At 38.6% G+C, this 27654-nt stretch overlaps 1 protein-coding gene across 2 annotated transcripts in view; it reads right to left on the reverse strand.

Moving 5' to 3' along the window:
* SLC12A2 (solute carrier family 12 member 2) overlaps nt 1-27654 on the reverse strand; it is a 117610-nt gene that overhangs the window by 50929 nt on the left and 39027 nt on the right. For both annotated transcript variants that reach the window (XM_030566993.1, XM_030566992.1), the window contains exons 3-10: nt 27484-27559; nt 26698-26793; nt 23303-23442; nt 21516-21626; nt 15664-15772; nt 14985-15112; nt 14813-14897; nt 10153-10304 (exon numbers count right to left, since the gene is read on the reverse strand). In XM_030566993.1, coding sequence (XP_030422853.1) covers nt 10153-10304; nt 14813-14897; nt 14985-15112; nt 15664-15772; nt 21516-21626; nt 23303-23442; nt 26698-26793; nt 27484-27559 — 897 coding nt within the window. The remainder of the gene's footprint in view (nt 1-10152; nt 10305-14812; nt 14898-14984; nt 15113-15663; nt 15773-21515; nt 21627-23302; nt 23443-26697; nt 26794-27483; nt 27560-27654) is intronic.

The raw sequence follows: 27654 nt of genomic DNA on the forward strand, positions 1-27654 counted from the left end.
GAGACTCTTCTTCAGGGAAATTACCCCACCTTTCTCAGGAAGATCATCCCAGCTTACGCAGTTGCTAGAAGCTAAGGGGAAGAATTCTTTAAAAGGAAGAAGGTGGTCTGTTTGTGGAAGGATACCTGTCTGTTCAGTCTTACAAACAGCCTTTTCTACCTAAGGCTAGAGGAACAAGCAATTAGCAGAAACAGAGGAGACATACAAAAAAAAGCAAGGAGGGCCCCAGATGCTGTATGGGAAAGAAATCAAGTTGTCATAGCAGCTAATAGAGGACTTATGACCAGCAGTAGCAAGAAATTAGGCAGACCAATTCCCATTCCCCACCCCACATATGGAAGGCCAATAGAAAAAAAGCCAAAAATTACAGGGAAGTCTGACTGATTAAGAGCAAAAGAATTAGAGACCCACTTATGTGGCCTGAGAGAGAAAACCAAGCAGAACTCTAAGAAAAAGCTTTAGTCCTGTGGTACTTAGACTTGGATGGAGGAGAAAGTATAAATTCAGGCTTCCCCTATTGCCTGAGAAATAGGAATAGAGAAGGAAAAAAAAAACTCCCCAAAGGTCTGATTTCTTAGAGCTCTGGGTCTGTTATTTGGTGGAAAAGGGAAGGAAGAGAAAATGAGATAATCCCTGAATGTCAATGGATCTAATACTTAGTTTGCTGGATGAAAGAACAGTGCTAGAGTGGCCATGAGATCCATTCCCAGTTGCTGGTATGCATTAGAGCTTAAGCAACCTGGTGTTTTAACTATATGCCACAAAAGGGAGTGATATGATGAGGTCCAGTCTGACAAAGGAGACAAAAAGTATTCCCCTCCTAGGACCAAGAGCATGCAATCTCTGTGGATGGTCCAACATTTTCTTGCAAACATTAATTTCATCGATTCTGAAGACCAGATAGGGACCATTGTGATTATCTAATCTGATCTCCTGCATAACACAGGGCATAAAACTTCCTCAAAACATTTCTTGTTTGAACTAGAGCATTTATGTTTTAAAAAAAACCATCCAATCTTGATTTAAAAATTGCCAGTGATGGAGAATCCACCACAATCTTTGGTGTATTTTTCCAGTGGTTAATTACCCTCACTGTTAAAAATTTGCATTTTACAGTCTGAATTTGTCTAGCTTCAGTTTCCAGCCATTAGATCTTCATATACCTTCATCTACTAGATTGCATCTTCAAACATTTGTTCCCCGTATAGGTACTTACAGACTGAATCACCCCTTAACCTTCTTTTTATTACACTAAATAGATAGAGTTTCTTCAGATTACCATATGGCACATTTTCCAATTCTTTTAATTGGTCTCATGGCTCTTCTCAGAACCCTCTCCAATTTATAAACATCCTTCTTGAATTGGGCCCTTTGGTAAGTGACTCTAATTAATCTTCCTTCTTTTTGTCTTTCAATGCTTCCATCTTTCTTCACAGAAATAGAGCTAGAAAAAGAAGTAGTAGAGGACCAAGCAAAGATTATACTTTCAGGAAAGGTGGCCAACCTCCCTCCAATAATAAAGCCTGGAATTTTATCAAGAGAGCGAGGAGCATGTGCACCTCTTTGTTTCCTAGTCACTTCAGCTAGAATGCTTACTGGGAGAAAACTTATATTCTAGGATGGTAAATGTATAACAAGAAAATTTCACTAATGAGGAAAACAAGTAAGGAGATGCTACTAGGATGTTACCTAAGGCCATGTCTACATCTAAAATTTTGCAGCGCTGGTTGTTACAGCTGTATTAGTACAGCTGTATAGGGCCAGCGCTGCAGAGTGGCCACACTTACAGCAACCAGCGCTGCAAGTGGTGTTAGATGTGGCCACACTGCAGCGCTGTTGGGCGGCTTCAAGGGGGGTGAGACCAGCTTCGCCGCGGTTTGCTCTCGCGTTCCCCGAACCACCCTGCAAACCGCAGGGAAGGAGACCTGCTTGCTCGGGGGTTCGGGAACGAGAGAGCAAACCGGGAAAGGAGACCAGCTTCGCCGCGGTTTGCTCTCGCGTTCCCCGAACCACCCTGCAAACCGCAGGGAAGGAGACCTGCTTGCTCGGGGGTTCCGGGAACGCGAGAGCAAACCGGGAAAGGAGACCAGCTTCGCCGCGGTTTGCTCTCGCGTTCCCGGAACCACCCAGCAAACCGCAGGGAAGGAGACCTGCTTGCTCGGGGGTTCCGGGAACGCAAGAGCAAACCGGGAAAAGAGACCAGCTTCGCCGCGGTTTGCTCTCGCGTTCCCGGAACCACCCAGCAAACCGCAGGGAAGGAGACCTGCTTGCTCGGGGTTCGGGGAACGCGAGAGCAAGCTGGGGAAGGAGACCAGTTTGATTACCAGAGGCTTCCTCGGTGATGCTGGGATACCTGCTTATTCCACGGAGGTCAAGAAAAGCGCTGGTAAGTGTCTATACTTGACTACCAGCGCTGGATCACCAGCGCTGGATCCTCTACACCCGAGACAAAACGGGAGTACGGCCAGCGCTGCAAACAGGGAGTTGCAGCGCTGGTGGTGCCCTGCAGATGTGTACACCTCCTAAGTTGCAGCGCTGTAACTCCCTCACCAGCGCTGCAACTTTCTGATGTAGACAAGCCCTAACAGAAGACGAGAAGATTACCAGAACTTGTTTTTAGTTAGGCAAACGCTATTCAGATTAAAATAAAGATGTGATTGTTATTACAGTGCACCAAAGATAAAAGCACAAAAGATAGAAAAACAAGGTAAAACTCAATAGTATTTACAGCTGAAAAGAAAGCAGTAAATCTAAAGACACATACTTTGGTACCACATGAGAAAAATACTATTTCTAGCTCCATATACCCTTAATGCAAAGGAGTCTTTTTGAGTAAGGTTATGTTGTTTGTTAATTGCACTAACTATGCATTATGATTGCTTAAACAGATCGTTAGTGACCAACTGTTAGTCTCTGCCCAATAGCTGTATGGCGTCTAGCATTTTAAGTTTGCAGTTTCAGCTTAGTTCTAATAGATCAAGCATCTATGTTAAATAAAGAGGTCACTATCACAATTAGTATATTGTTTGCAATCTCAGACGAATAAGGAATATTTTCAATGAGTAGGTCATGGAAAAGAAATCTGCTCATAGTTAGAAATACTTCAGTGTTAACATGGAAAGATTATATTTGTAGATGAATATAATATACATCCTCCTGTGACATGACTGCTTAATGGAGGATTTCCGATATGCAGTGCTGTTAGATCAGACATCTTTCATGGGCTGCCCCTGAAATCTTCATATTGTACCAGAGGTCTGGCATTTTGGCTGGATCTCAAGTTACTCTCCAGTATATGGCCACAGTTTGGTAAACAGAACAGCTTTTTCCTTCCCCCAAGAGACCGCTTTTCTACTAGAGCTCATTTATATATTTCCTTACTTATAGTGGGTCACACAACACTTCTAAACAAGAGATATAGCAAACAGCTAATTTCATTCCAGTGGCTCTTTATAATACAAAGATTTTAATAAGCTCTTTTGAAATTCTTGTTAATTATGACAAAGATGCTATTTTAAAGGAAACAAGCATTGCACAAACCCAGGATAGTCAGTATTAAGGTTAAATTTGATCCAGAGGTTATATGTGGGAGGGAATCTACTAACAAAGGCTGATCACTTCTATCTTCATATTTCTTTCCATCCAGTTTAAATTGTTTTGGACATTCAAGAGCCTTCAGTCTACCATATCTTCATGCATGCATTCAATACAATTCTGTTCTAAATTTCTATTTATATTTTCTGTTCACTTTCCAAGTTGTGATCTACCTATATTTATGTACTGCCTACTATACTCCTGGGGGGGAATTCTTTGCAAAAAAATTAAGAATTCTGCAAAATTCTGTACATTTTGTCAAAACAACACAATATAATCACACCGGTTACAATTATTTTGGTAAATGATTTCAAAATATTTGTCAGCAGGTAATTTTTTTTGGACAAATAGATTCCTTATTAGGCATATTAATACAGAATGTTGTGTAATTCATTTAATTTACAATACAGAACTGTATTTTCTGCACCTGTCAGAAGCAGTGCAAAGGCATCAGGGAGTCAGGGGTAACAGATGAGTTGACGGAGAGGGAAGGAGCCTGGGAGTGAACCTGGAGGGCGCTGGGTGTGGGTGAGAGGTTTTCTTCTTTTCTTTTTTGGAGGGGGAGGGGGAATTGTTAGGGTGTTGGGAAGCTTTCCCCATGCAGACCCTGGCTGACCCCAAGCCTCTCTCATTCAGTCAGGCACATCTGCCCATCACCGCATCCCCATTCCATGGGTCTCTGCAGCCCCACTCCCCCATCCCCCATCTCCAGGCTCAACGCTTTGAGCCCATTCTCCAATCTGTCTCCACCCACTAGCCATTCTGAACCTCAGTCTGTGACCCCCTCAGCAACCCTGTGTGCCCCACTCTGTCCTAACCTGGTTCTGCGGGCAGGGTGCTGTGATGAACTCTACTCCCGTGGGAACTCTGCAGCACCGAGCATAGAATTTTGTATTTTCCCGCATAAAATACATCTTGCCTAAGAAGTGTTGCAGTTCTGCCTTTGAGGCCGCAGTGGCGCTAGAACACAGCATGAAAGCAGCTGGCTGTTCTGGAGCCACAGCAGCCTCAGGTGGGCAAAAGGCAGAACTGTAACACTTTCTAGGCAAAAATGTATTTTATGCAGGAAAATACAAAATTATTTGAGACAGATGAATTCTGCGCATCCACAGATGTGCAGACTTCCCCCAAGAGTACTATAACTTCTGAATATTGGAAATTTTATATCTTACTCAAATGTGTGGAGTTGTCACTCTCAGAGACATTGACACAACAGATTTTTTTCTCATTTTAATGCTAAAAAAATCTCTGTTAGAATCCCTGCTACATGCATTACATAAGTGCAAACACAAAGTGTTAAGGGACTGATGAAGAATACCTAGCTAATAAAATACATTTCAATTTCTATTTAGCATAACAAGAATTCATTATGAGACAGTACCCAGCCTCTATCCACAAAGGATGCCAAAGCAAGGGAAAGATCTTCCTAATTTAAAAAATAAAAACATTAGAGAAACCTATGACCTAATTGTTTGAATTAGAACTCTTACAGGATACCAAGTACCAAAGCCTAAAATAACTTATCTACCGGATAATTATGGAAAGAGTAGTTCCATAGAGTAATCTGTACCCTAGGGTTGAAGACACTACGGGCTTGTCTACACTTACAGCACTGCAGTGGGACAGCTACACTTCTCCTATCAGCATAGGTACTTCTCCCATCAACATAGCTTCTGCCTCTTGTGGAGGCGAAGCTCTCCCATCGACATATAGTGACCTAACCCTTGGTGTAGACAGCACTAACTAGATCACTCAGAGAAGTGGATTTTCCACACCTCAGAGACTTTGGTATACCAATATAAGTTTGTAGTGTAGACCAGGGCTAAGTGAGGCTCCTTTGCCAAGAGTAGATGCTTCAAGGTACTCTGATGCTAGAAGAATTCGGAAGTCCATCCGAAATCTGAAAGTGAATGTCCAATTCAAAAATCATTTTTAAAAATCCAAAATTCAAAGATTAAGTTAATGGAAGAGACAGCCAAACAAAAGTACTTGGAACAAACATCTAATAAATTGATATTATTTCTAAGCAACTTATATGAAAGGGAAACTGAAAGTATGATTAGTGTCTGAGATAGCTGTCTACTTTTCATACAGTTTTCTGTATATATTTGTGCTTCAATGTAAAATTAAATCGAATGGAAGAACAATACAAGTAGAATTCTAAATTCTAAAAGTAACCTCATTTCAGAGAGAAAGTTATTATAAACAAAATATGATGCTTGTTTTACTGTTGCCTTTTTCAGCATGAACACCACACACTAGCCAGTTTCACTTTCTTACTGAGATTCTCATCAGTTTCATTTTCTAGTGGACATGCTGTGTGATGCCAACAGAGCAGGGAGAAGCGCTTAAGCCAGAGGTGGGCAAACTACAGCCCATGGGACTGTCCTGCCCAGCCCTTGAGCTCCTGGCTGGGGAGGCTAACCCCAGCCCCTTCCCCGCTTCCCCCCATCCTCAGCTCGGTGGGCAGTCGGGCTGCGAGTTCCTGCCAGGTAGCGCAGCAGCGTGGCTGGCTCTGGACAGGCAGTACAGCTCAGGGATGGATTTACCAGCAAATACAGGGTGCCCTGGCATATGGGTCCCCACAACAAGGAGTCTCAGGTCCAAGCACTCAGGCAGCTCACTACCCGCACACCCGCCGTGCGGGGGGAGGGCAGGGAAGGGGCTGCACTGCGGGGACAGGTTGAGAGCAAGGAGGGAGGCTCACCTGCAGCCTCAGGGGAGCAGGTGGAAGGTGCAGGTGGTGGGAGCGTGGCAAATATAGGCCGGAGGACTCAGGAGGCGCACCAGGCAGCCACGCAGCCGGACGGAGAGAAGCGGCGCTTTGAAGGGAAAACCGCTGCTTCTCTCCAGCTGCATGACTGCCCCTGCTCCTCCTGAGTACTCCACCCATGTTGCCAGGGCCGCATTCTGAAAGGGGTTTTTGAGAGGGGTTGGATAGAGGGTGGGATCCCAGGGGAGTGGTCAGAGGACAAGGAGTGGGGGGGGGGGGTTGGAGTGTCTGAGGTGGGCAGTCAGGGGGTGGGAAGTGGGAGGGAGCAGATAGGGGATGGGGGCCAGGCTGTTTAGGGAGGCAGAGCCTTCCCTACCAAGCCCTCCATACCAGTTTTGCAACCCTGATATGGCCCTCAGGCCAAAAAGTTTGCCCACTCCTAGTTTAAGCTATACATTTGGAATTTTAAAAGACTCATGAAAATATTTCTGTTTTTCTTAGATTTGTAAAAGTCTCTATTATACAAAGTAAACAAATCAAAGTTGAATGCTGCCCTGAAGAATTGGATTCTATCCCTTCCTCTGCCACAGAGCTCCTGTGTGATGCTAGATAAGTCTTTTAAACTAAGCTTTTTATCATTGATCATTAATTGCGTTCTGCTCACTTTCTGGATGCCCAGATTTGCACATGTACCGAGCACTCACATTACAACTTTGAATATACAAGTGCTATAAAAATGCCAAGTACGCTGAAAAAAAAAAAAAAAACCCATCAGATCTTAGTTGTCTCAAATTGGACACCCAAAGTTAGTTGACAATTTTGGCCTTAACATCCCAGCCTGCTCAACAGGGATAATAGTACTACCTCTCAGAGGAATGTTATAAAGACAAATTAATTAATGTTTGTGAATCACTCAATCAAATACTCTGATGAAAGCACCACTGAAATGCTCATGAGGAAATTAATTTTGTATTCAGTGAAATTTTTGGATAATGTATGTAATAAGGCCCAGAGGGTCACACATTAAATGTGGAGAAATATTCAGTAAACTACCTGTTCACTGAAAGAGGCAGGGATCCTCTGGAAAAAAACAAACAAACAGTATGTGATCACGTAATTAAAGACAATTATAATCCATACGGCACAAGGGGCCAAATTAAAGTTGCACAGGCATCCTTAACACTGTCATTCCCTAACTTTTGAGTGCTTGACTTTGTAACTGTAATGTTATTCTAACAGTTTTTTAGATGCAACATGTATTTATATTAAAAATAAAATGAAGGTACCAGTTTTGACTACAAAGATGAGGTCTGGTTATCATGTGGGCTTTACACAGGCTATACATTTTCTACATTTAGGTGGATTTTTAGTGTGACATTTCACACAGGTTGTATGCCCCTTGAATGCATTTAATTAAATTTCTTTTCATACATTTTTAATACAAAGTGACCTAGTTGTATTTAATCTGTATTGTTGTAGCCATGTCAATCCCAGGATACTAGAGAGAGAAATTGGGTGAGGTAATATCTTTTATTGGACCAACTTCTATTGGTGAGACACATATGCTTTTGAGTTTACACAGAGCTCTTCTTCAGGACCAGGAAATATACACAGAGTCACAGCTAAATACAAGGTGGAACAGATTGTTTAGCACAAGCAATAAACACATCTTTCAAGGAAACATTCAAGGTGAAGTGGCCCATTAATAGCCCTCCAGTCACGGGGGAAAGGGAGAACAAGGGACTCTGTGTACATTTCCTAATCCTGAAGAGGAAAGCTTCCACAGAGCTCTCTGACCAACAGAAGTTGGTCCAATAAAAGATATTACCTCGCCCACCTTGTCCCTCTGATGTATTTATGACAGTACAACTCTTTTTATTAACAGAAAATATTTTAGCAAGATTTCAATGAACAGAAAAATTAGCAGAGATCTATCTTGAATAGATCTGATGCTACAGGTAAGTTTTTAAAAACTATTTTAGATATCAGGTCTTTTTAGATGTGTTAAGTGCCATGTGCAGCAGACAGATTGAAAATTTGTCACTCTCTGTCAAGGCCCTTGACCCTGAAGTTCACTTTCCCCATTGTTATCCTTTGACATTCGGCAACAGGCGGGGGTGGGGGAAGAGAGAGAATTAGGTTGTAGAATAAGAGTAATTTTGATAACTGAATCATAGGAAATTAGAGCTCTATCAGGCACATTATAGCGATTACTGATCATTTTAAAACCGTTACTTAAAATTTTAAGTGATATTTCTGTCTGAAAAGTAACCTGCAATAAAATTAGCTTGAAACAGATTGGCAGAATGAAAGTTGACTGTATTTTCAATTGTGTGTATTTAAATAGCACTGTGTTTTTCCATTAGGATTTATCTACATGGGGAAGATGACCTGCACAATTATTTTAATATGCTCACTTCAAAGTTTAATCGTTTTGCATACAAATATATTACTCCAAAATAGCTCCCGATGCAGACAATGTTCTGGAATAAAGAAAAGTGACTTTATTCCAGAATAACTACTCCACTCACACAAGGAATTAAAGTCATGTATTCCAAAATACAATGTTCACACAGTGAAGTTACTCTGAAATAGTTATGCCAGTCAGTTTTCTCTTATAGACAGGCCACTGTCCCCTCCATACAGTCAGTTTCACCTGTTTGTGGGTTTTTCACAAAGGAACAAAGGAGAGAAATAAATATAGCAAAAAATACAAAAAATTATTGTAAAGTCACAAAAACTGGTGTGTGGGAAGGAAGGAGGAAGCACAGAATTAGCCTCTTAAACATATATGCTAAATTTCAATTTAATGGGTTCCCCTTTAAATATGATAATATGATTTAATTTTTACAAAACAGTTTGGAATCCTGAATAAACATTTTTAAATTTTTCTTGAACTCAAACATATCCTGGGAATATCAGCATGGTAACAAAAATTATAAACTTAAATTAAACCAAGAAAAAGGATGAAGATAGAAGAAAATTTACTTAGAACAGTGAGGGAATGAACAGCAGTATTACCAAAAAGCTTTTCACTTGTAAGAAGATAAAAAAGCAAGGTATAGTTAAAGCTGATGACTGTAAAAGCCTTGTTAGGTTGCATATACCAATCCGCTAGGAATTTTTAATGGCTCAGAGCTTTAAACCAGGTTGCAGAATGTTCATATCACCCACACAATTTGCTCATGTAAAGAACAGAGATTGTATCCAATTACTATATCTGGAGATCAGGGGCGGCTCTAGGTATTTTGCCGCCCCAAGCATGGCAGGCAGGCTGCCTTCAGTGGCTTGCCTGAGGGAGGTCCCTGGTCCCGCGGATTCGGTGGCACGCCTGCGGGGGGTCCGCCGAAGCCACGGGACCAGTGGACCCTCTGCAGGAATGCCGCCGAAGGCAACCTGCCTGCCGCCCTCAGGGCGCGTGCCTAAGCGCATACCTGGGGCGGCAAGCCACCAGCACGCTTAGCGTGCTGGTGCCTGGAGCCGCCCCTGCTGGAGATAAAAAGTAAAATTCTTTACTACAAATGTACCTTGCTATTCTTGTATACAGAATAGTGAAAATGCCTCATTAAAGAAAGCCTTTAAGAAACAAAACATGAAACATTTACAAAAACCACAAACCAAAAAAAAGAAAAAGAACCAACCCAAAGACTTGTTTCCTAAAGAACAAAACATATTCCAGACTTTACCTAAATTTACAGTAGATGGTCTACATTTTAATCTAGGCTTATTTCACAAATTTGCTATAAAACACCCCCCCCTCCCAAAAGAAAAAAAAAAAAAGAAAAAACCGAACAAATGGCAAAACATTCAGTTGATGCCCTCTCAAGCCTTAAAGCGTCTCTCACCTGGAAGTTATTCAGAAGACCATAGTGACACTTTGTCTTCTGACAAGATGAGAAGTCAAAATTTAACTTGCAAGCGGCAGTAGTGCAATTTGTCAGTTCAGTAATGATGGTGCTATTGATGTTACCCGTAGCATCCCGAACAACACAAGCACCTAGTGTGGACCCAAACAAAAACACAGGTTGTCCAGTGGCCAGTAAACAGTCTGTTCAAAAAAAAAAAATCTATGCCAATTTTTTTTTTAAGTATATTCTAACAGTTCAGCATTACAAAACAAGAGCATTTCCTTTAAATTACTCCTGATGTTTAACAAACACACATATGCTTCGTTTTCTTGGATGGAAAGGTAAACAAGAAAACATCATGCATTAGTTACTGCATAATATTTTAGCAATATCATCAATACAAAGCACTTATACATTATTTGACACGTTTAAACTGCTTTTTAATACACTGACATAAGCAATCTGCTTTTTTTAGCTCCATCTCAAATAAGCAGAGAAATTCTACAAAAAGATTTACTTGATCCATGATTAATAAAAGTAAAGCAACAACAAACATGGAGAAAAGTTAAATTTTAAAACTGGTGATTTTTATAATGTCCATATTGTTTTCCTGTGCTGTGCATGTCAATTTCTTGGGCAATTTTTATTTACAACTGGTATTGTACATCCTTATATTTGGTTCTGTTTTCACTCTTGCTGTTCTACATTTGTTAGTTTTCATATGATGAGTGCTCAGTCACGTTTTGCACAGGCATTCAAATCTTTCTGAATACATTTGCAATTTTATTCTGTTTTCTAGAAAATGTTTTAAAATGCTGTTTTATCATCTATATAGTTTTGTTTTTTTTAAAAACTCATGACAGACTGGCCTGATGGGGGCAAAGGGGATGTAGGTTGAGTGGGAAGTGCCACCTGTTGGGTGGCTTTGGGGCTAAAGTTTTACTGCTGTTTTTTGTTTTTGACAGTATTTTAATAGAAAAGAGAGAGAGATCTATACGAGTATCTTTGTTCTAAATTACAAGAAGTTTTACACTCTTTTTTAAAAAAGGCAGTCTAGTCATGTTATTGAAAATGTGTTGTCATTCCTCTATACACTAATAGTTATAACTTAGTTTGTGGTACTATGGCTCTTGCATAAGTCTGAGACTCATGTCATGATATGAAATAAACCATGTCTATATACTCATTCTCGCACTCAGATGTTCTATACTGGCAGGTGCTCAAAAAGAATATTTCCTTTCACCAAATGTAATGCCATTCTTATATGCTCACTTCAAAATTTGCTTGTTTTGAATACAAAATGTATTATTCAAGTTCTCCATTTCTCAATAACTCAAGTCAGCCATAATGTTCTGTAAATATTAAGTAGCTTGTTAAGATGTCCAGTGCAGGCCAGCTAATTTGTAGGACTAAAGAATAACACAGCTGCCAAAAAAAAAAAAAAAAAAAAAAAAAAAAACAACAAAAAAAAAAAAAAAACCAAACCCACACAACCCCCCCCCCCCCCACACACACACACCACCACAGCTCACTAAGTGGTTTTCTTTTGGGTAGTAACAATAGATCAGCATCCAGGTAATAAATGGAGTTACACGTGTTTAACAAGAATAAACTAAGCTATTCAATAAACTCAGTTTCAAAAACCCTGCTATATAAAACATGCAGATCACTACTTTGACATTTTAGCTCTTTTATCTTTAGTAAAATGGTTATTGTTTAACCTTTTAATTCTTGAAATTAAGTTAAATAGAGCTTGGCTAATGGCCAGTAGTATCTACTATTTAAGGGGAAACAGATTTATTTAATTAGGAGTTTTAAAGACTGAATTAAGCCAATTCTCTTAGTCTTTGCTGATCTACAGATCAAGTTTCTTCAAGGAAAGAATGACAAGAACATTTTAGGAATAAAAGAAAACATAGAATGGGATATCTGATAGCTTAGATAGCTTCTCCATTGAAAAGGAAATATTTCACCAGTTTATTACCTCTGAAAGTTATCAGAATGAGATTTAATTTCTAAAATGACGCTCAGTGATTTCAATTTAATTTTTCTGTTGAAATATTTCTGTATATATATTAAATATTCACACATTGTATTCAGCTATAAGCAGCTATGAAGTAAGTAAACTTCAACACAAAACTATCATGGAGGGGATTGCTAGCACTGCATATTAAGGTTAACTAACATTTTTTATTAAAATCTCTGTTTTCAGCTGCTTATAAAAAAAAATGGCCATATCTTAACCATTTGGGCTGAAATTTTCCATGCCAATTATCTGCCTCAGGATAACTTTTTTGGAAGATGTCAGCCAAAACACTCAAGTAAGTTGAGAATGAGATTAGTGAAAAATACACTGTTTTATCCATATTAAAATTTTCACTGATCTTTACTTTGAAAAGTTCTAGAGCCCCCGTGCTTTGGATAAGGGCTTCAAAGTTTGGAAGGGGTGGTTTTTGTATCAGAGATGTGCCTCTTTTGCTATCCAAAGGAAAATGGACCCAAAAGTTCACCAAGTTATAAACCTTTAAAAAAAAAAAAAAGAAAAAAGAAGAAAAAGTTTGCACAATTTAAGTAAAGACATATTAGATGTTCGCAGCTGATTTCCCCAAAGATTTCATTTGCCCTGGACATGCTCCAAGCCCAGGGCTTAACAGGACCTTCCTCACACTTGCAGCTCTGGCCTGGATACCAGAACTGAAACCTGGGCATTTGCAGCAGTCTCAATAGACATTCTGCTGACACCCGGGCAGCACGTGGGAGAAAGCTGCCTGATTGAAATGAAGAGGTGGCAAGAGCCTGACTAAAATGGGACAAGAATCCTAAAGAGTGGAGACTGGAATTAGTTAGGTACAGAGAATAGGACTGGAATGAGGAGCTAGAAATGGGGAAGAGTCAAGGACACATTGAAAGGGACAGGGTCTAGGACTACTACAGCTTCACCTCCAGAGGATGGAATGGAACCCATGATTCCTGACTGTATCCCTGCTATCAACAAATACCCATGATGCCCACTGGCCTAATGTGTATGCATTATGATAGTATGTAATCATGTAAATAAAGGCTACTTTTTCCACAGTACCCCTCCTTCATTCAGAGCACAAGAGAGACTGTACTTTGGGAATCAATTAGGGCTATGTAATGAAGACATGTTGTTTGAAGGACCACTGCTTCATTCATTGTAGAAGTGAGAAGGCAGGTAATGAATGAGGCAGGTGACTGTAGGAAGAGAAAAGGAGCTCTCATTGTTAAGGCAGCTGAATGCTGCTTTGCAAAACTCTATTCTATTCTGTTCCTGCCTCTGCCACAGAATTCTGATGTGATGCTGGGAAAGCCACTTAAACCAAACTTTTCGGAGGTATCCACTATCTATTCCTCATTTTCTGGGTGCCCAACTTGATATCCTGGGTCTGACTTGCAGAAGTGCAGAGTGCTCACAGTTGCAGCTAAAGTCAATGGGAGCCGTTCTTGAATATGTGAAGTACTATATAATGCTATGTACTCTGATAACTTAGGTCCTAGGTGTCTAAAATTGGGTACCCAAAATTAGTGGATACTGTCAACCTTAATCTTTGCCTACATTACATTTTAAAACCTGTGGCACCAAGTCTCAGAGCCCTGGTCTACAGACTGAGGCTTGTGCCATAGTGCTAAAAACAGCAATGAAGATGTTTGAGCTCAAGCTGGAGCTTGGGATCTACAGCTAGGGAGGAAGATGGGCTTCAGAACCAGAGCTCCAACCTGGTTTTTAGCATCATAGTGCAAGCCTGAGTCTGCAGACTCGGGCACTGAGACTTGCTGCCACCAGTTTTAAAATGCAGTGTAGTCAGTCCCTTATTGCTTTTCACCGTCTCCATCATATAATCAAAAAGGTTTGAACGCAAGACATTTGGATTCACAGCACAGACCTCTACTTGATCTAAAAAGGAAGAACAAATAGCAGTAGTAGGCCATTATTCTTTATGTGGAACGGCCACTAGAAAGCAACAATAATTTGGCATTGAGTTACATAGATATGTGCTAGTCATGAGAATGTTGTCTAAGTTTAAAGGGCTGTAACATGGATGGATACCAAGATTTCTAGCTCTGGGCAGGGAGTGTTGTCTTGGGGTTAGAGCAGCAGCAGCCAGAGATCTGATACATTATTCTGAAAGACAGCGTAGCTAAGGAGATGAGACTTGGGTCTACCATGTGAGCAACCTGGGTTTTTTTCTGCCAGAAGTGACCATAAGCTTAATATTTAATGTTGTGAAATACTCAAATATTAATGCCAATCTACAGAACAGGCATTTGAACTCATGGTCTCCTACTGAACTCAGACTCCCAGCCCAGTGGACCATTCTCTAGATTAAAAGATTGGGGGTGGGGGTAAAAAAGGGGGGATAAAGAGTGGCATCTCAGTGAGGCTTTGGAGCATGCCTAGTGCAAATCGACCGTTCAAAGCTTTAAGGACAAGTTCTACTCTGCAAGTGGAAATAATGATTTTCTGGGGGTTATCCCAAACCTCAGTCAAATCTGGGTGAATTTCTCCCTACAAACATTAGTTATAGGTATCACTATACATTCTGCCTATAAAGCTAAAAACATAGCTACAGCAAAACATGTTGTAACTATATCAAAGCATACTTCAGGAATTAATAAGTAAAAATCAACCATTTACCTACAGATACTGCAATTCCCATGTAAACTATTGTGGTAATTAAGATGGCCAACAGTGTTCCTTTAGGTATGGCTGATTGGGGATCCTGAAAGAAACATTTTAATGAATACTTGCAGTACAAGTAAATATGCAAACTGTACATTAAGCAGTAATATGATAACATACTACTTACTGCAAGATCACCTGAGATATTTGCACCAGCCAGAATGCCAGTTGCAGCAGGAAAGAAAATAGCAAATACAGAAAAGAAAGTTTCATCCGCTCGGAAATCTGGTCCAAAATTCTCAGTAAATATTTCAGCTGTTAGAGAAAGGAATTTGTTAAAATGTATTATCCTATACTGTGTTTGTAAACAATCTCAATATTTATCAATTCCACCTAAAGCAGTTATGTGAAAGCAAATAAAAACAGACAAACTAACCATGGCCTGAGATCATAGTATTTGCATATAAATTACATAAGTGTTTAAATGGCAATATTTTACACTTGGAAACCCTTAGAATGTCTTTCCAGCCTCAAAATAATAAAGTCAGCAAAGTAGAACAGAAATCTCTCTTAAAGTAATACTAAAAATAAAATACCTAGTTCTGACATGAAAACAATCTAAATGAAGCTAATAATAAAAATTACCAGGTTTAAAGAAGCTTTAGGAATGTGAATACATAAAGTGTATGGAGGAATTAGGAAAAACTGGGCTACCCACAAAGAAACTTTTTTGCGGTTAGAACTCTCTCACTTTGCAATATTGAAATACAAAAAAGTACAGCAACATAGAACTACATTTCAGCAAAACGTGAATTTTAACTCATTTTTCCTGTGAAGTTGTTTGTACTCAAGTGTTATAAGCATACCTTTATAACCAAAGAAACCTTTAACCTTCTTGCTATCCAGTGGAATAAATGTTCCTATGATAAAGTCACCGACAGCAAATAGCAGGATCACCAGCAGAACAATCTGTGCCTGAAATTTTAAAAGTTACAATCAAAGTCATGTAGCTACCATATACTCTGTGAGCTAAAAGATGTGGTCCTAATAAGTTACTTTAAATCTTTGTGAGTCCATTTTCACTTATTAGATTTAGATAAGTCATGTGGAAAACAACATGACCAACAAAACAAAAAACAAAAAACAAAACAAAAACAACAACCCACACACAGGGAAGAGGAGAAAAGAGAAAGTGAGCAGATTTCTAAAAAGGAGAATTATAACAAAGTTAAGAATTAAACTGGCCTTGAATGAAAAAGGATAAGTCCTAAAATTCTGGGAAGGTGTAATGATCTTTATTAATGTCTACAACCAGGTGGAAGCAATAAAAATTGGTTTCTCCACATATTCTCCTACAAACTGCCAATGTATATAAATAGTGATTAAGTGACTACAAAAATTAACAAACATTATGTTTGTTATTTGAGATTTCAACACTTGATATTACTGAAAAATCAAAGTTAATCACACCAGTTTTACTTTTGTTGTTTTAATCAATTCAGACTAGCTGATTTCCTGATTCTCATGCAATATAACTGGGTTGCAAAAAGTACAGAGGAAGATTTGAATTCAAAACAGTGTTCATTCATTTTTCTAACAAAGTTTTGCAAACAAACTTGATTTTTAAAAAGTCAATTTCTAGGCACAAACTGCTTGATAGCATCATGACTGCTATTGTTTAAATAATTATATTTTTTAAATATTCCACAGACAAAATGAGAAAGTTTTCGGCAATACGCTGTTTCGGAATTTTACAGTTGAACTGCAAAGGGGAAAAACAGTTTGCTGTGCCCTTTGAATTTTCATAACAGAATACACTATCTGAGCTTGAAATCAGTCATGTAATAAGATCCACTCATTCCCCACAGCATTAGGCTCCCCTCAGCTGGATTGTTGCAGCAAAATAAGAGGACTTCAGAAGGTTACATCCTAACCTGAAGCTATAGAAACTAAGTTGAAAAAATTAAGACCACTACATAAAATAAATAAATCAGGTTTGTAGAGATCAGTCCTAGAAACAATCTGATCTAGAAAGAAGGCCTGCTCCACAGCAAACAATATGTTCAATGATGAGAAATAGAAGTTACAGGTATAGACGCTAGTTTTCCTTTTCGTACACTGGTATCCACCGGTCTTGCCATTACCCATGGGAAGCAGCAAGCAGTAAAAAGCCAAATCCTATAGAAGGAAGAATCAAATACAAAGCAACAAATCCCTCTACGAAGAATGAAAAATGCCCTTTTTTTAAAAAACAGCTTTAATTTTATTTGCTTGCTTTGTTCAGATCTAGGACAGCTCGAAGAACTAAAAAAGAAATGTCCATCCTGTAGTACTTGATGATGGAACTGGAAAATTTTAAGTGGCCAGACTGCTAGTCTCATTGGTCAAAGTCTTGCTTTTCAGCCCAAAACTTTAATAAACTCTTTGCAGAATACACTTTCGCATATCTAAGCCCTCGTCCAGACTACCCCGCCGTATCGGCGGGTTAAAATCGATTGCTCGGGGATCGATATAGCGCGTCTAATCTAGACGCGCTATATCGATCCCCGAGCGCGCTTATATCGATTCCGGAACTCCATCAACCCGAACGGAGTTCCGGAATCGACATGGAGAGCCATGGACATCGGTCCCGCGCCGTCTGGACGGGTGAGTAATTCGATCTTAGATATTCGACTTCAGCTACGTTATTCACGTAGCTGAAGTTGCGTATCTAAGATCGATTTCCCCCCCCCTAGTCTGGACGAGCCCTAAGAGGTGTCTTACAAACCAACCATGAAAAGCATATAGTCATTTTGTCTTATCCCCAAGAAGAGGGGTCTCAAACTTAAGAGTCCACTTCACATCCAATGTTCAAAGTTTATTCATGACAGACCTCTACCCTGATATAATGCGAATTCAGATATAACGTGGTAAAGCAGGGCTCCGGGGCTGGCGGGGTTGCGCACTCCGGTGGATCAAAGCAAGTTCGATATAAGTTTCACCTATAATGCAGTAAGATTTTTTGGCTCCCGAAGACAGCATTATATTGGGGTAGGGGTGTATTTGGACCTGAGTGTGTAAGGAAAAGATGGTTTTCATTTCAACTCTTTTGTCTGTCCATGCACAGAGTCAGGTCATGCCCTCAAACAACCTCTTCTTCCACAGAACAATTGAAGATGGGATTTTATAAGACAGAGCTCCCAAGTCACTTACTCTTACAACTGAACTGCAATACTGAAATATGGCCAGGCATCCACTAGGGGAATGTAAAAAGGGTCTGCAGAAAAAGGTTTGCAGTTCCATGTTTCTATTAGTCTCCCCTGTGCAAGACTGACAAACAGACAGGGGTGAGGGTGGGGGGGTTCTGCTGCCACAACTCTGATTAACAACCCCAATAATGGAGAAATGAATCTTTGGGTAAACAGGGTTTAATCCCTCAAGGAGGCCATCTACAAGAAGTTAGATTTTCTCCAACAGAGTCCGAGGGGATTTAGGCCAAAAAGTCTACATACACGTAAATGATTTTTCCCAAATGCTCTTGCTTGCTCTAGGACAGGGGTCGGCAATCTTTCAGAAGTGGTGTGCCAAGTTTTTATTTATTCATTCTAAAGGTTTTGCATGCCAGTAATACATTTTAACGTTTTTAGAAGGTCTCTCTCTATTAGTCTATAATATATAACTAAACTATTGTTGTATGTAAAGCAAATAAGGTTTTTAAAATGTTTAAGAAGCTTCATTTAAAATTACAATGCAGAGCCCCCTAGACCAGTGGCCAGGACCTGGGCAGTGTGAGTGCCACTGAAAGTCAGCTCGCGTGCCACCTTCGGCACGCATGCTCTAGTTTGCCTACCCCTGCTCTAGAAGATTTCAGAGATTTGAAAAGAAAGTTAGAGTACCTCCCAAGAGTACCTCCCAAAGGTACCCATACTTGTGGCTTAGACTCTCAAGTTGAAATATCAAATCTGTGATCATCAGAGGAATTTAGGGGTCACAGTAAAGCGAAGCATTCAGAAATAGAGATCCTGCAGTTTGCTATCTGCTATGTTTATTAGCCCAAGGAACTAGAATCTGCGAAATCAGTATGGTGTGATCAGGATTACAGCATTTTTCAAACCATTTTGTGAATTAGGAGATGGATGTCCACCAACACAAGTGTCTTCTGTGCACCGGAATGCCATTATTGAGCGCAAAATATTAGTACCTTGCTGTTGTTTTAAGTTGCATATAAATGTAGATGAAAAGTGTTTGGAGAGTAGATCATTATCAAAATATTTAATTTATCTCCCACCAGAAGTCTGCTGCTTCCTTCTGGTAACTGAGCCAATTGGCCTTAAGGTAAGTCTTTCCCAGGGTGTAAGTTGCTCTGAGAGGCGGGCTCTGTTTCTCCAGGAAAAGAGATATTCTAGTGGTCTTGTGGTTCAAGTTTGTTTCTCCTTGGCACAGAAGCACTATGTGGGCAAGCATATACCATGTGCCATTGTTGTCCAGTTGTTATTTTTGCTGAGCAATGTGAAAATATTGCTACAGATTTTAGTATGATGGCTTCAAAAGTTTTGCCAATTACTTTGGAGGCACTAACAGAGACTGAAACAAGTTAATGGTAAAGATTTAGGAGTTCAGCATTGTCCATTGGACTTGTATGTGCACTCCACCAACATGAATAAGTATAAAACAGTAGACACTGGAGACTACCTGAGCAGAGTACTGGAAAATGAAGATTATAAACTTCATTTATATACATTAATAAAAATATTTTTCAATAGAAATTGAAATGAAGTGCTTTAAAAAAATTATCTCCAAAATGGGCAACATCCAGAGAACACACTAAGAATCTTGGGTTCTGTTTTGTTTTTAAGTTATTTGTGAATTGCTGCTGGCATTGCTACTGGATTACCTGGAGAGAAATTCCCTTTCCCTGGATAACCTACTGCTAAAAATTTACTTAAAATGTACTAAGGATACCTTCTTTCTTCATCTGGACTATAAAGATCAAATCAGCTTGGATAACAGTGTCAGGAAGGATGATATGCCAAATAATATGTACATCAAACACAATGTTTCTGGTGAATTCTTAGTTACAGAAAATGATCAGGTCATCATCATCATTATTGCCATCTACCATAAAAGGGAAGATATGATTTTTGAGATCTATTGTGGTTAAAAATGTAGATCAAGCCATTTCTTGAGTGATTCAGGGAAGATATTAAAATGGGAGGTGGCACTGACACTGTGGGGAGGCATAAAGAAAGGACACTGGGAACAAGCAAAGTGGAAGGTGTGCTAAACTACTCAGCCATAAAGCGAGCATATTGAGTGGAAGATGTGGTGAAAGTGGCAAGCTGGGCTAGGGCAGGCCATAGCAACTGCTCCACCACATGCATGAAAGTAGATTCAGCATACAGAATCCTCAATCTATCTTTAAAAGGAAACCTCAGTCTTCCAGTTACCAAAAATCTAGGTCATTTGAGGTTTCCAGCAGTCAAAGAAAATTCTGACTCCAGTGGAAATGTTTGTGGAGATCAGTGGGTCTGAAGCTGCTCTTTTAGGTGGAGGGAGCGTAAGCTAGGATCAGAGTATAGTGCATAGCAATCTAGCACAAGGAATATGAAGTCATGCAGAAGGGGGAGATGGGAACCTAAATTTAATTGTAGTGGACTGAGCAGGTCTAAACCCATGAACAACATCCAGATTAATAGCTCTCCAATGTGAGAGGAAAGAGAACAATTTATGTGGTCACCTAACTGTATTATCCACCAAGTTGTGGACAGTATCCATATTATATGCTGATTTTAAACATTTATGCATGTGAGTGTGTTTCCCCTTTAAGGGCTGCTTTACAGCAGGTAAGTAAATAGGGGAAAGATTACAAGCACGTACACAGGAAGGCCAGGAAACAGCTTGGGCCAGGTTAGGACTAGGTCACTGCACTGCCCTTTGTGCTGTCTGGAAAAGTGAGGAGATATTATACCCCATGCAGACTGGTAGATACCCTCTGTACCAGGATTGCGCTGGCAGCACCCACTCTGTACTTGGCAAAAGGACTGCGTTCCATTTTGACCCACTGTGAACATTATGCTAGTTGCCTCTTTTTCTGTAGCAGTGAAGGGAAAATTTCCTCCATGGCTCCCAGATTGGCTGGCATGGTATGGGTTGGGTTTCTTTTTTTTTTCCTTCCCCACAGCTGGTCTAGGATTCAGAGCAGTGGAATAGGGAGGTTAGGTTCTAATGTCACAATTAATATGTAAAAAACTTGTGGCAGATGTCCAGTGCAGGTACTCAGTATGGATGGAAGGGATACAGTTGTTGGATAAAATGGATTGGAAGTACAGCTTCCCATCAGGGAGCTAAGTAAAGGGGGCTTGGGGCTCCTACATCTCATCCGCTGAGACTGGCTCCCCTCCTTTTCCTGGCCTCCCTTAAAAGGAACTGAAGAAAGGGGTTGAGATTTTTACGTATTAAACAGCAGGGAGCCAAACTCCTCTTTCCTACACTACAATTTGTTGCCAGGAACTCTCAGACATTATAACTGAATAAATTTATGACCTATTTAAACCACATCCATGGCCTCTTCTCTTTCTTTCCGACATGGACAGAGAGAGGTGTGTACTAAGTACAAATGTATATTAAAAAGTATCAACAGAATCTGGAACAGAACATACATAATAAGACTATATGAGCTCCCCTAGTGTCTTCATATAAGTAGTGTCACCATTTTAAATTTTAGATCATAGTTACTTACTTTTGCTTCCCATTCCATTCCTGCTACAGAGATACCCAACAATACAAGTACTGTGATGGCTCCTATAATTCTGATGTCATTCATCTGATCCAACATAAGTGCACCATTTTCCTAGAAGAGAACAATTTTAAAGACAATTACATACAGTGCAGAATGTATTTTTCCTACTACATGATATAGAGGGAGTAGTGGTTTAGAAATTGAATAAAAATAGATTGCTTTTACACCATTGGTTCAAACCTGCTGATGTCAGAACAAAAAATAGGACCAGCTGAGGATTGTTCAGAGGATTAAATGAAATAGCTAGTGGTCCCATTCACATGAAAATGAGTAAACAGGATTGACTGCTTTCAACCAACAGAAGAGATATCAGCCAGCAACATTATTGACAGGCTCCATAAAGAAGCCAGTCACAGAACTAACATCCACAAGCTGCTCCTTGATGACAATACAAAGCCTTCCACAGTGCTGTGCCTCTACTGTTCTTCACGCTATAACTGCTCTGTAGATAGGGGGTTCACGGATTCTAGAGCTTTTCTTATGGCACCTCTTAAGTAGTAGTTTTTTTTTCCTACTAATATGTTTAAGAACTCAATTACCATCACTTAACTCTATATTACACCCGACTTAGAAATATATGAGAGCCTGTGTGACACAACAGCAGCTAGAGATGAAGGAAAACCTTAACTCATCTTCCTACCAACGCAAGATCATCCTCTGTATTACATTTACAAAGGTTCTGAAGTATCTAGGCACGTGTGCGCTTTACTAGTTTTAAATATTGCTAGAAAGGAACCTCCACTACTTTCTTTCAAAGACTATTCTACAAGCTAATACAATTTATAATTGGGAAATCCTTGCTGGTATTCAGATGGCATTAAGAAAAGGAACATTTACATCCCCAGCCCACTCCTCTCATACTACTATAACTACTCTTCTTCCTTAATGTTTACACCTTTCAAATATTTGTAGATTTATGTACCCCAGCATCTTCAGCAGTCATTTGCCAAATTATATATATTTAGCTCTTTAAACCCTCAATCATTGCTGTCACTCATCTGAATTATCTCTTATTTACCAATAGCTTTATGGTAATGTATTGCACCAAACTGAATAATCTATTATATGCCCGGTGTGGTTATACCATAGGATTGATATAGAGAGGGATATTACCTCCTTATCATTATGTGTACTGACACCTCTGTGTATACAACCCAGAAAATACACTGGCCTTCTCTTGATGCCATATTGCTATACAGACATTTTTGGTATTATTCCCAAGTCTGTTCCTACATTATCATGTTCCAGGTTCTTTTCTTTTCACTAAGCATAAATTAAGATTTTTCTCAATCAAATTCTGCCCCAGGGAAATTAGATCGTACTTGTAATTTTTAGTTAAGTTCATTCTATTATTTTCTGCCCATTTTTAAATCTTTGTAGATCCTTTAAAAGAAACTTGGGAACATTCTACAAGACAGCCATTCATTTTAAGCTTTAAAAGGACTGCTTGACAACAATAAAATGCTTATTAGTAACTCATATTTCATTATATTTTTTTTAAACTGAATTTGATTTTTATTACAATTTTAGCTTAGTCTCACTCTAAAAAGGCAAAATTCAAAAAACTTGATAAAAACTGAATGTGTCATAATTCAACAGTGTATTAATATGAAAAGTAATATTGCAGCACATCCTAAACCTGTATCAATACATGCTGCTGTTAACCAAAATAAAAATTAGCATAAAGTCAGGGTAGTCATACAGATTAGCAAATGCAATTTATTTACCTGCAGCAGTTCTACAACTGTCTCTGCAAAACCAACCACATACATGGCTACAGCAACAGCATTAGCAAATGCGAAGATTAGGCCTATTGCACCACCGAATTCAGGTCCCAGGCTTCTGGAAATTAAATAATATGCTCCTCCTAAAGAAAAATTGTATGAAAACGCTTTAGAACTCTGGACACCAACAGAGCTGTAATTATTCATATGGGCAGCAAAGTCACAAGCATCAAGGAAATTTTTAAATCCTAGGAACTATGATAATACAAATAATAAATCTCAACTACTTTCCTTATTTCTGTTTAAAAACTCAGTATGTAATAGATAGTGACAAATTATTTCTAGAGATTATACTTTCCCAAGTTTTATGGTTCAAGTACACAACTGATTTGGAATTTTACAGATACTTGTCTGTCTGAACAGGCGAAACAATTTTGAAGGATGGAGGCTGGCTGAATGCTTTGTTACTTAGACACACTTTTACCTCTAGATAACATGGAAGTAGAATTTTCCTCAGTGAGGACTTGTGCCTCTGACATGCACTGAAAAAATTATGACTTGTTTGTAAATCTACGAATTTGGTGTTCTGTTTATTTTTTTCTTTTTAAATAACCCATCAGGTATATTATTTGAGATTAGCGTAAAAATGCATATATAGTCAAGAAATACTACTTTGTTTCAATTACCTTATGCTACAAAGTACTTGCCCCCTAGCTGTTCAGAGTTTCCCTGAAAACAGCTTGGCTTTTTGCCCATTGGGAACAACGAGAGATAGCCAAAACTCCTTCTTTCAGAATGGCTACTAACAGCACCCTGAAGCTTCATTCCTATCAAAAACTGGAGGTTACAATCATTTAAAAAAAAGGACAGATCTTCATGGAATTTTCTGCAGTATAATATTATATCTAAAAAAAAAAAATTCAATTAGGAAGTATAACTGCAGCTCATTAATCCTAAATAAAGTTCTTCAGATGTAATCATTGCATGAGATTTCAGCAAGTTTGTACTACATGAAAATTTGAAAAGTCTTCATCATAAAGATCATTTGGGACTAAAAACATGGTGCAACATTTCTTTTGGCCTTCCCACTCTGCCCTTATCCCCCGGCCTTCAACTTTAACTTCAACTAAGTCAACTTTACTTGTACATTCTCAGAAATTTCATTTTTTACTCAAAACTTAAGTGCTGTAATTTTGTCAGGTCCATAACTCACCTCCACAAGTCTGGGCATATCTGTCTCTATTTTCAAAATGTGGCATTAAGTGAAAATCTCCTAATTTGCAATAAAGAATTTCTAAAAGATCTGTTGAAAGTCAGAAAGCCCTTTCTAGTATTAAACAGGAAGTAATCTATATGAAATGCTGGAAATAAATATTGACTGGTATAGCTCATAACTTGATAGAAAGTAGTCAAACCAATTGTGCAGAATGACTTATTTCTTGGGTTATAACTGCCTGGATAGAACAATTCTCACAATTCAAGAAAACCTAGTACAATATATTAACATATGCATTCAACAAGAATGAACACTGAAACTAGTTATAGCTGATAAAATTCTTTGTCTTATGATAAATCTCTAGTCTATACGATTTGCAGTTTCTTTAGCTTTCAAATGATGTCAAGGGAGTCTTCTGTACTGCACTGCGAACGTCATGACAACCAGAAGACAAATATTCAGTTTGAAAACTGTTTCTTTATATTATCCAACTTGAAATATATTCTGTGTCTTAATTTCCATGCACAAAAATGTTTTAAACAGAAAATGGGACATTGGATGCTAAATGGAAGAACAACATCTGAAAAAAAATAGAAAATTTAAAGAAATTATTTGACACTATAGAAATGCATGTTCTTTTTAAAAAAAAAAATCTCAATGTTTAAGAATAAATCTGCAGGCAAACAACACACATTTCCTTAATGGTATCGCCCTATAGAGTTGCAGATAATGGATGTTATAAGTTGAAGATAGCATACTCTGAATCCAGTAACGGATCAGTTTCAGACTAGGAAATATTAATTACGTGTGCATAAAAGGATGGGACAGGGGACGAGAAGGAATAGATTTAAAAATAAATCCTAGAGTCTACCAGAAGAGACGCAAGAATATAACTTTACTCTTTAATACACAGAAAAGAACAGTGTTAATTAGAATAGATACATTTAACAGCTAAATGCCAAATGACAATTTTATGCTTGTGACAAGGCTAACACTTAGTTGTTGGTGTTCCTGCTGTGTCTTATTTGCCCTGCAATAATGGCATTTTTGTCTGCGTGTCTAATAGTGAAGAGTGGGATAGGCACATAAGGAGCTTTTTGTAACTGCTATTGCTTTACTTTGTTACTGGTTTTTATAATAAAATGGCTGGCTGAATACTAGCGATTACTCTGCTCCAAAAGTATTTCATGACAGTAAAGTCTATCCCTACACCTTAAGCTCTTACTAAAATCATTTTGCAGATACATAGTTCCTGGCTACAGGACATAAGCCTGCATGCTAACAAAAGTGCTAGTCTCAAACCAATACCTTCTGGAGAGAAAAGCATTAACATTATCTAAAGGGTAACTTTTCAGAGCAATTGAACTTCTTTTGGAAGAGCTGCCATCATAAAATTGTGTGCACCCAGGAACTTATATTTCAGTTTTATTTTCTTCAGAACTATATATTCTACTACAGGACAACTGATGTTTCTGAAACAATAGATATGTTTTTACCAGGAAATACATAAATTTCATCCAATGGATTCATCTATAGGAAAAAAAGTTAAAATTACTCGTTTAATTTAAACCCAGCCATGTAACAGAAGTGGGGACTATTTAATAGCATTCATTTTTTTAAAAATAATGATGTCTTTTAAAAAAAAAAAAAGACATCATTATTGAGCAATTATATGAGCATATGGATTTGTTCCTAAACAATTTTGTTTCCAAGGTGCCTTTTGCATAAAAAAAAAAAAAGAAGAAGAAAAAAAACAACCTAATTTCTTACTACAGAACACTAATTAGGTTCTGAAACTATAAAATACTTAAATAGCAATAACAAACAACAAGGAAATGACTAGCTCTCTCCCCCTACCAAAAAATCTGCAGGAAAACAAAGCAGCATTTCTGTGAAATTGGGAAGGTGAGTTACCAATTAGAACCACCATGCAAGTTATTCAATTAATTTGTTCTTTAAAAAGAGGGGGTGGGAGGAGGTAAGAGAGACATTGCAGAACAACAGATATTTCCTAGAAAGGGAATCCTTTTAGCTATTTTCTCTTCATGCCATCAACACTTATTTATCATTCTTAAAGAGAAGGGAGAAGAAACTCAGATTTAAATCAGAACCTTATCTTATAAAGGGACAAAATTTTAGTCACAGTTAAAGTACAAAGAACTATTTACAAAAGTAGTTTTACCTCCTCTTACAAATCCATTGGTAGCTATTGCTGAAGTAGACAATCCTGTGATAGTTGTCACAACAGTTGCCATTGCAATAACCAAGACAGAAAGAGCTTTGAAAAGAAAAAAATATATAGTTATATATTAAAAATTAAAGCTAACTTCAGAAAAGTACATGTGCCTTGTACTTCATTGTGTCAAAATTGTGAGAGAGAGTGTACTTTCCAAACAGGTTTGGATAACATTAGGCTGGGCAGAGCTTTTATACAGATATGGAAGAAACCTCCTTTCCTACTACCCTCTTCTTCTCCAGAGAGTTGGGCACAGTGGGATTCAGGGAGAACTAATCAGATTTGGTAAGGAGAACACAGTGCACCTTCTTATCAATAGCATAGCAGCTGTGCTCCCTAGAACTTGCTACAGATGTGAGGCTTTTTGTAGTCCAGTTCCGGGGTAAGCCTTCAAGGATAAATTAAAGTGTAAGTATTACCACATACTCTCCATATCTATCAATCTCTACTTTTCAGACCTAAACTAAAAATATGTAACTCACTCTGAAGAGCTATGGAAGAGAGGAGTCAGATTAGACATTCTAGCAAGTTTTTCCATTTAGCTTCTTAAGAATGTTATGATCATGCTGTGTAACAGGCAACACATCTGTATTATTCAGCCCCCTTTCCCCAATTGCTCTAAAATCATAGATCATTGATAACTCATTTAGAAGTTACCCAGTCTCCATATATATAACTGCATTTGCTAAAACTAAATAAGATGTCAAATTTTTAAAAAGATTGTATACATACCTATCCCAGCCTGTCCTACAATCCATGACAGTCTGATGAAGAGCATCACACCCCAAATATTCAACAAACATCGTACCTAGGAGAACATATCTTCTCATAATTGCATGGTTTTTACACATAGAGTTATTTCAGCTAGATATTGCAAACAACGTGTTAAACCTACAAATACAT

This window comes from Gopherus evgoodei, chromosome 6, assembly GCF_007399415.2.
Source record: "Gopherus evgoodei ecotype Sinaloan lineage chromosome 6, rGopEvg1_v1.p, whole genome shotgun sequence".
Taxonomy (NCBI): Eukaryota; Metazoa; Chordata; order Testudines; family Testudinidae; genus Gopherus; species Gopherus evgoodei.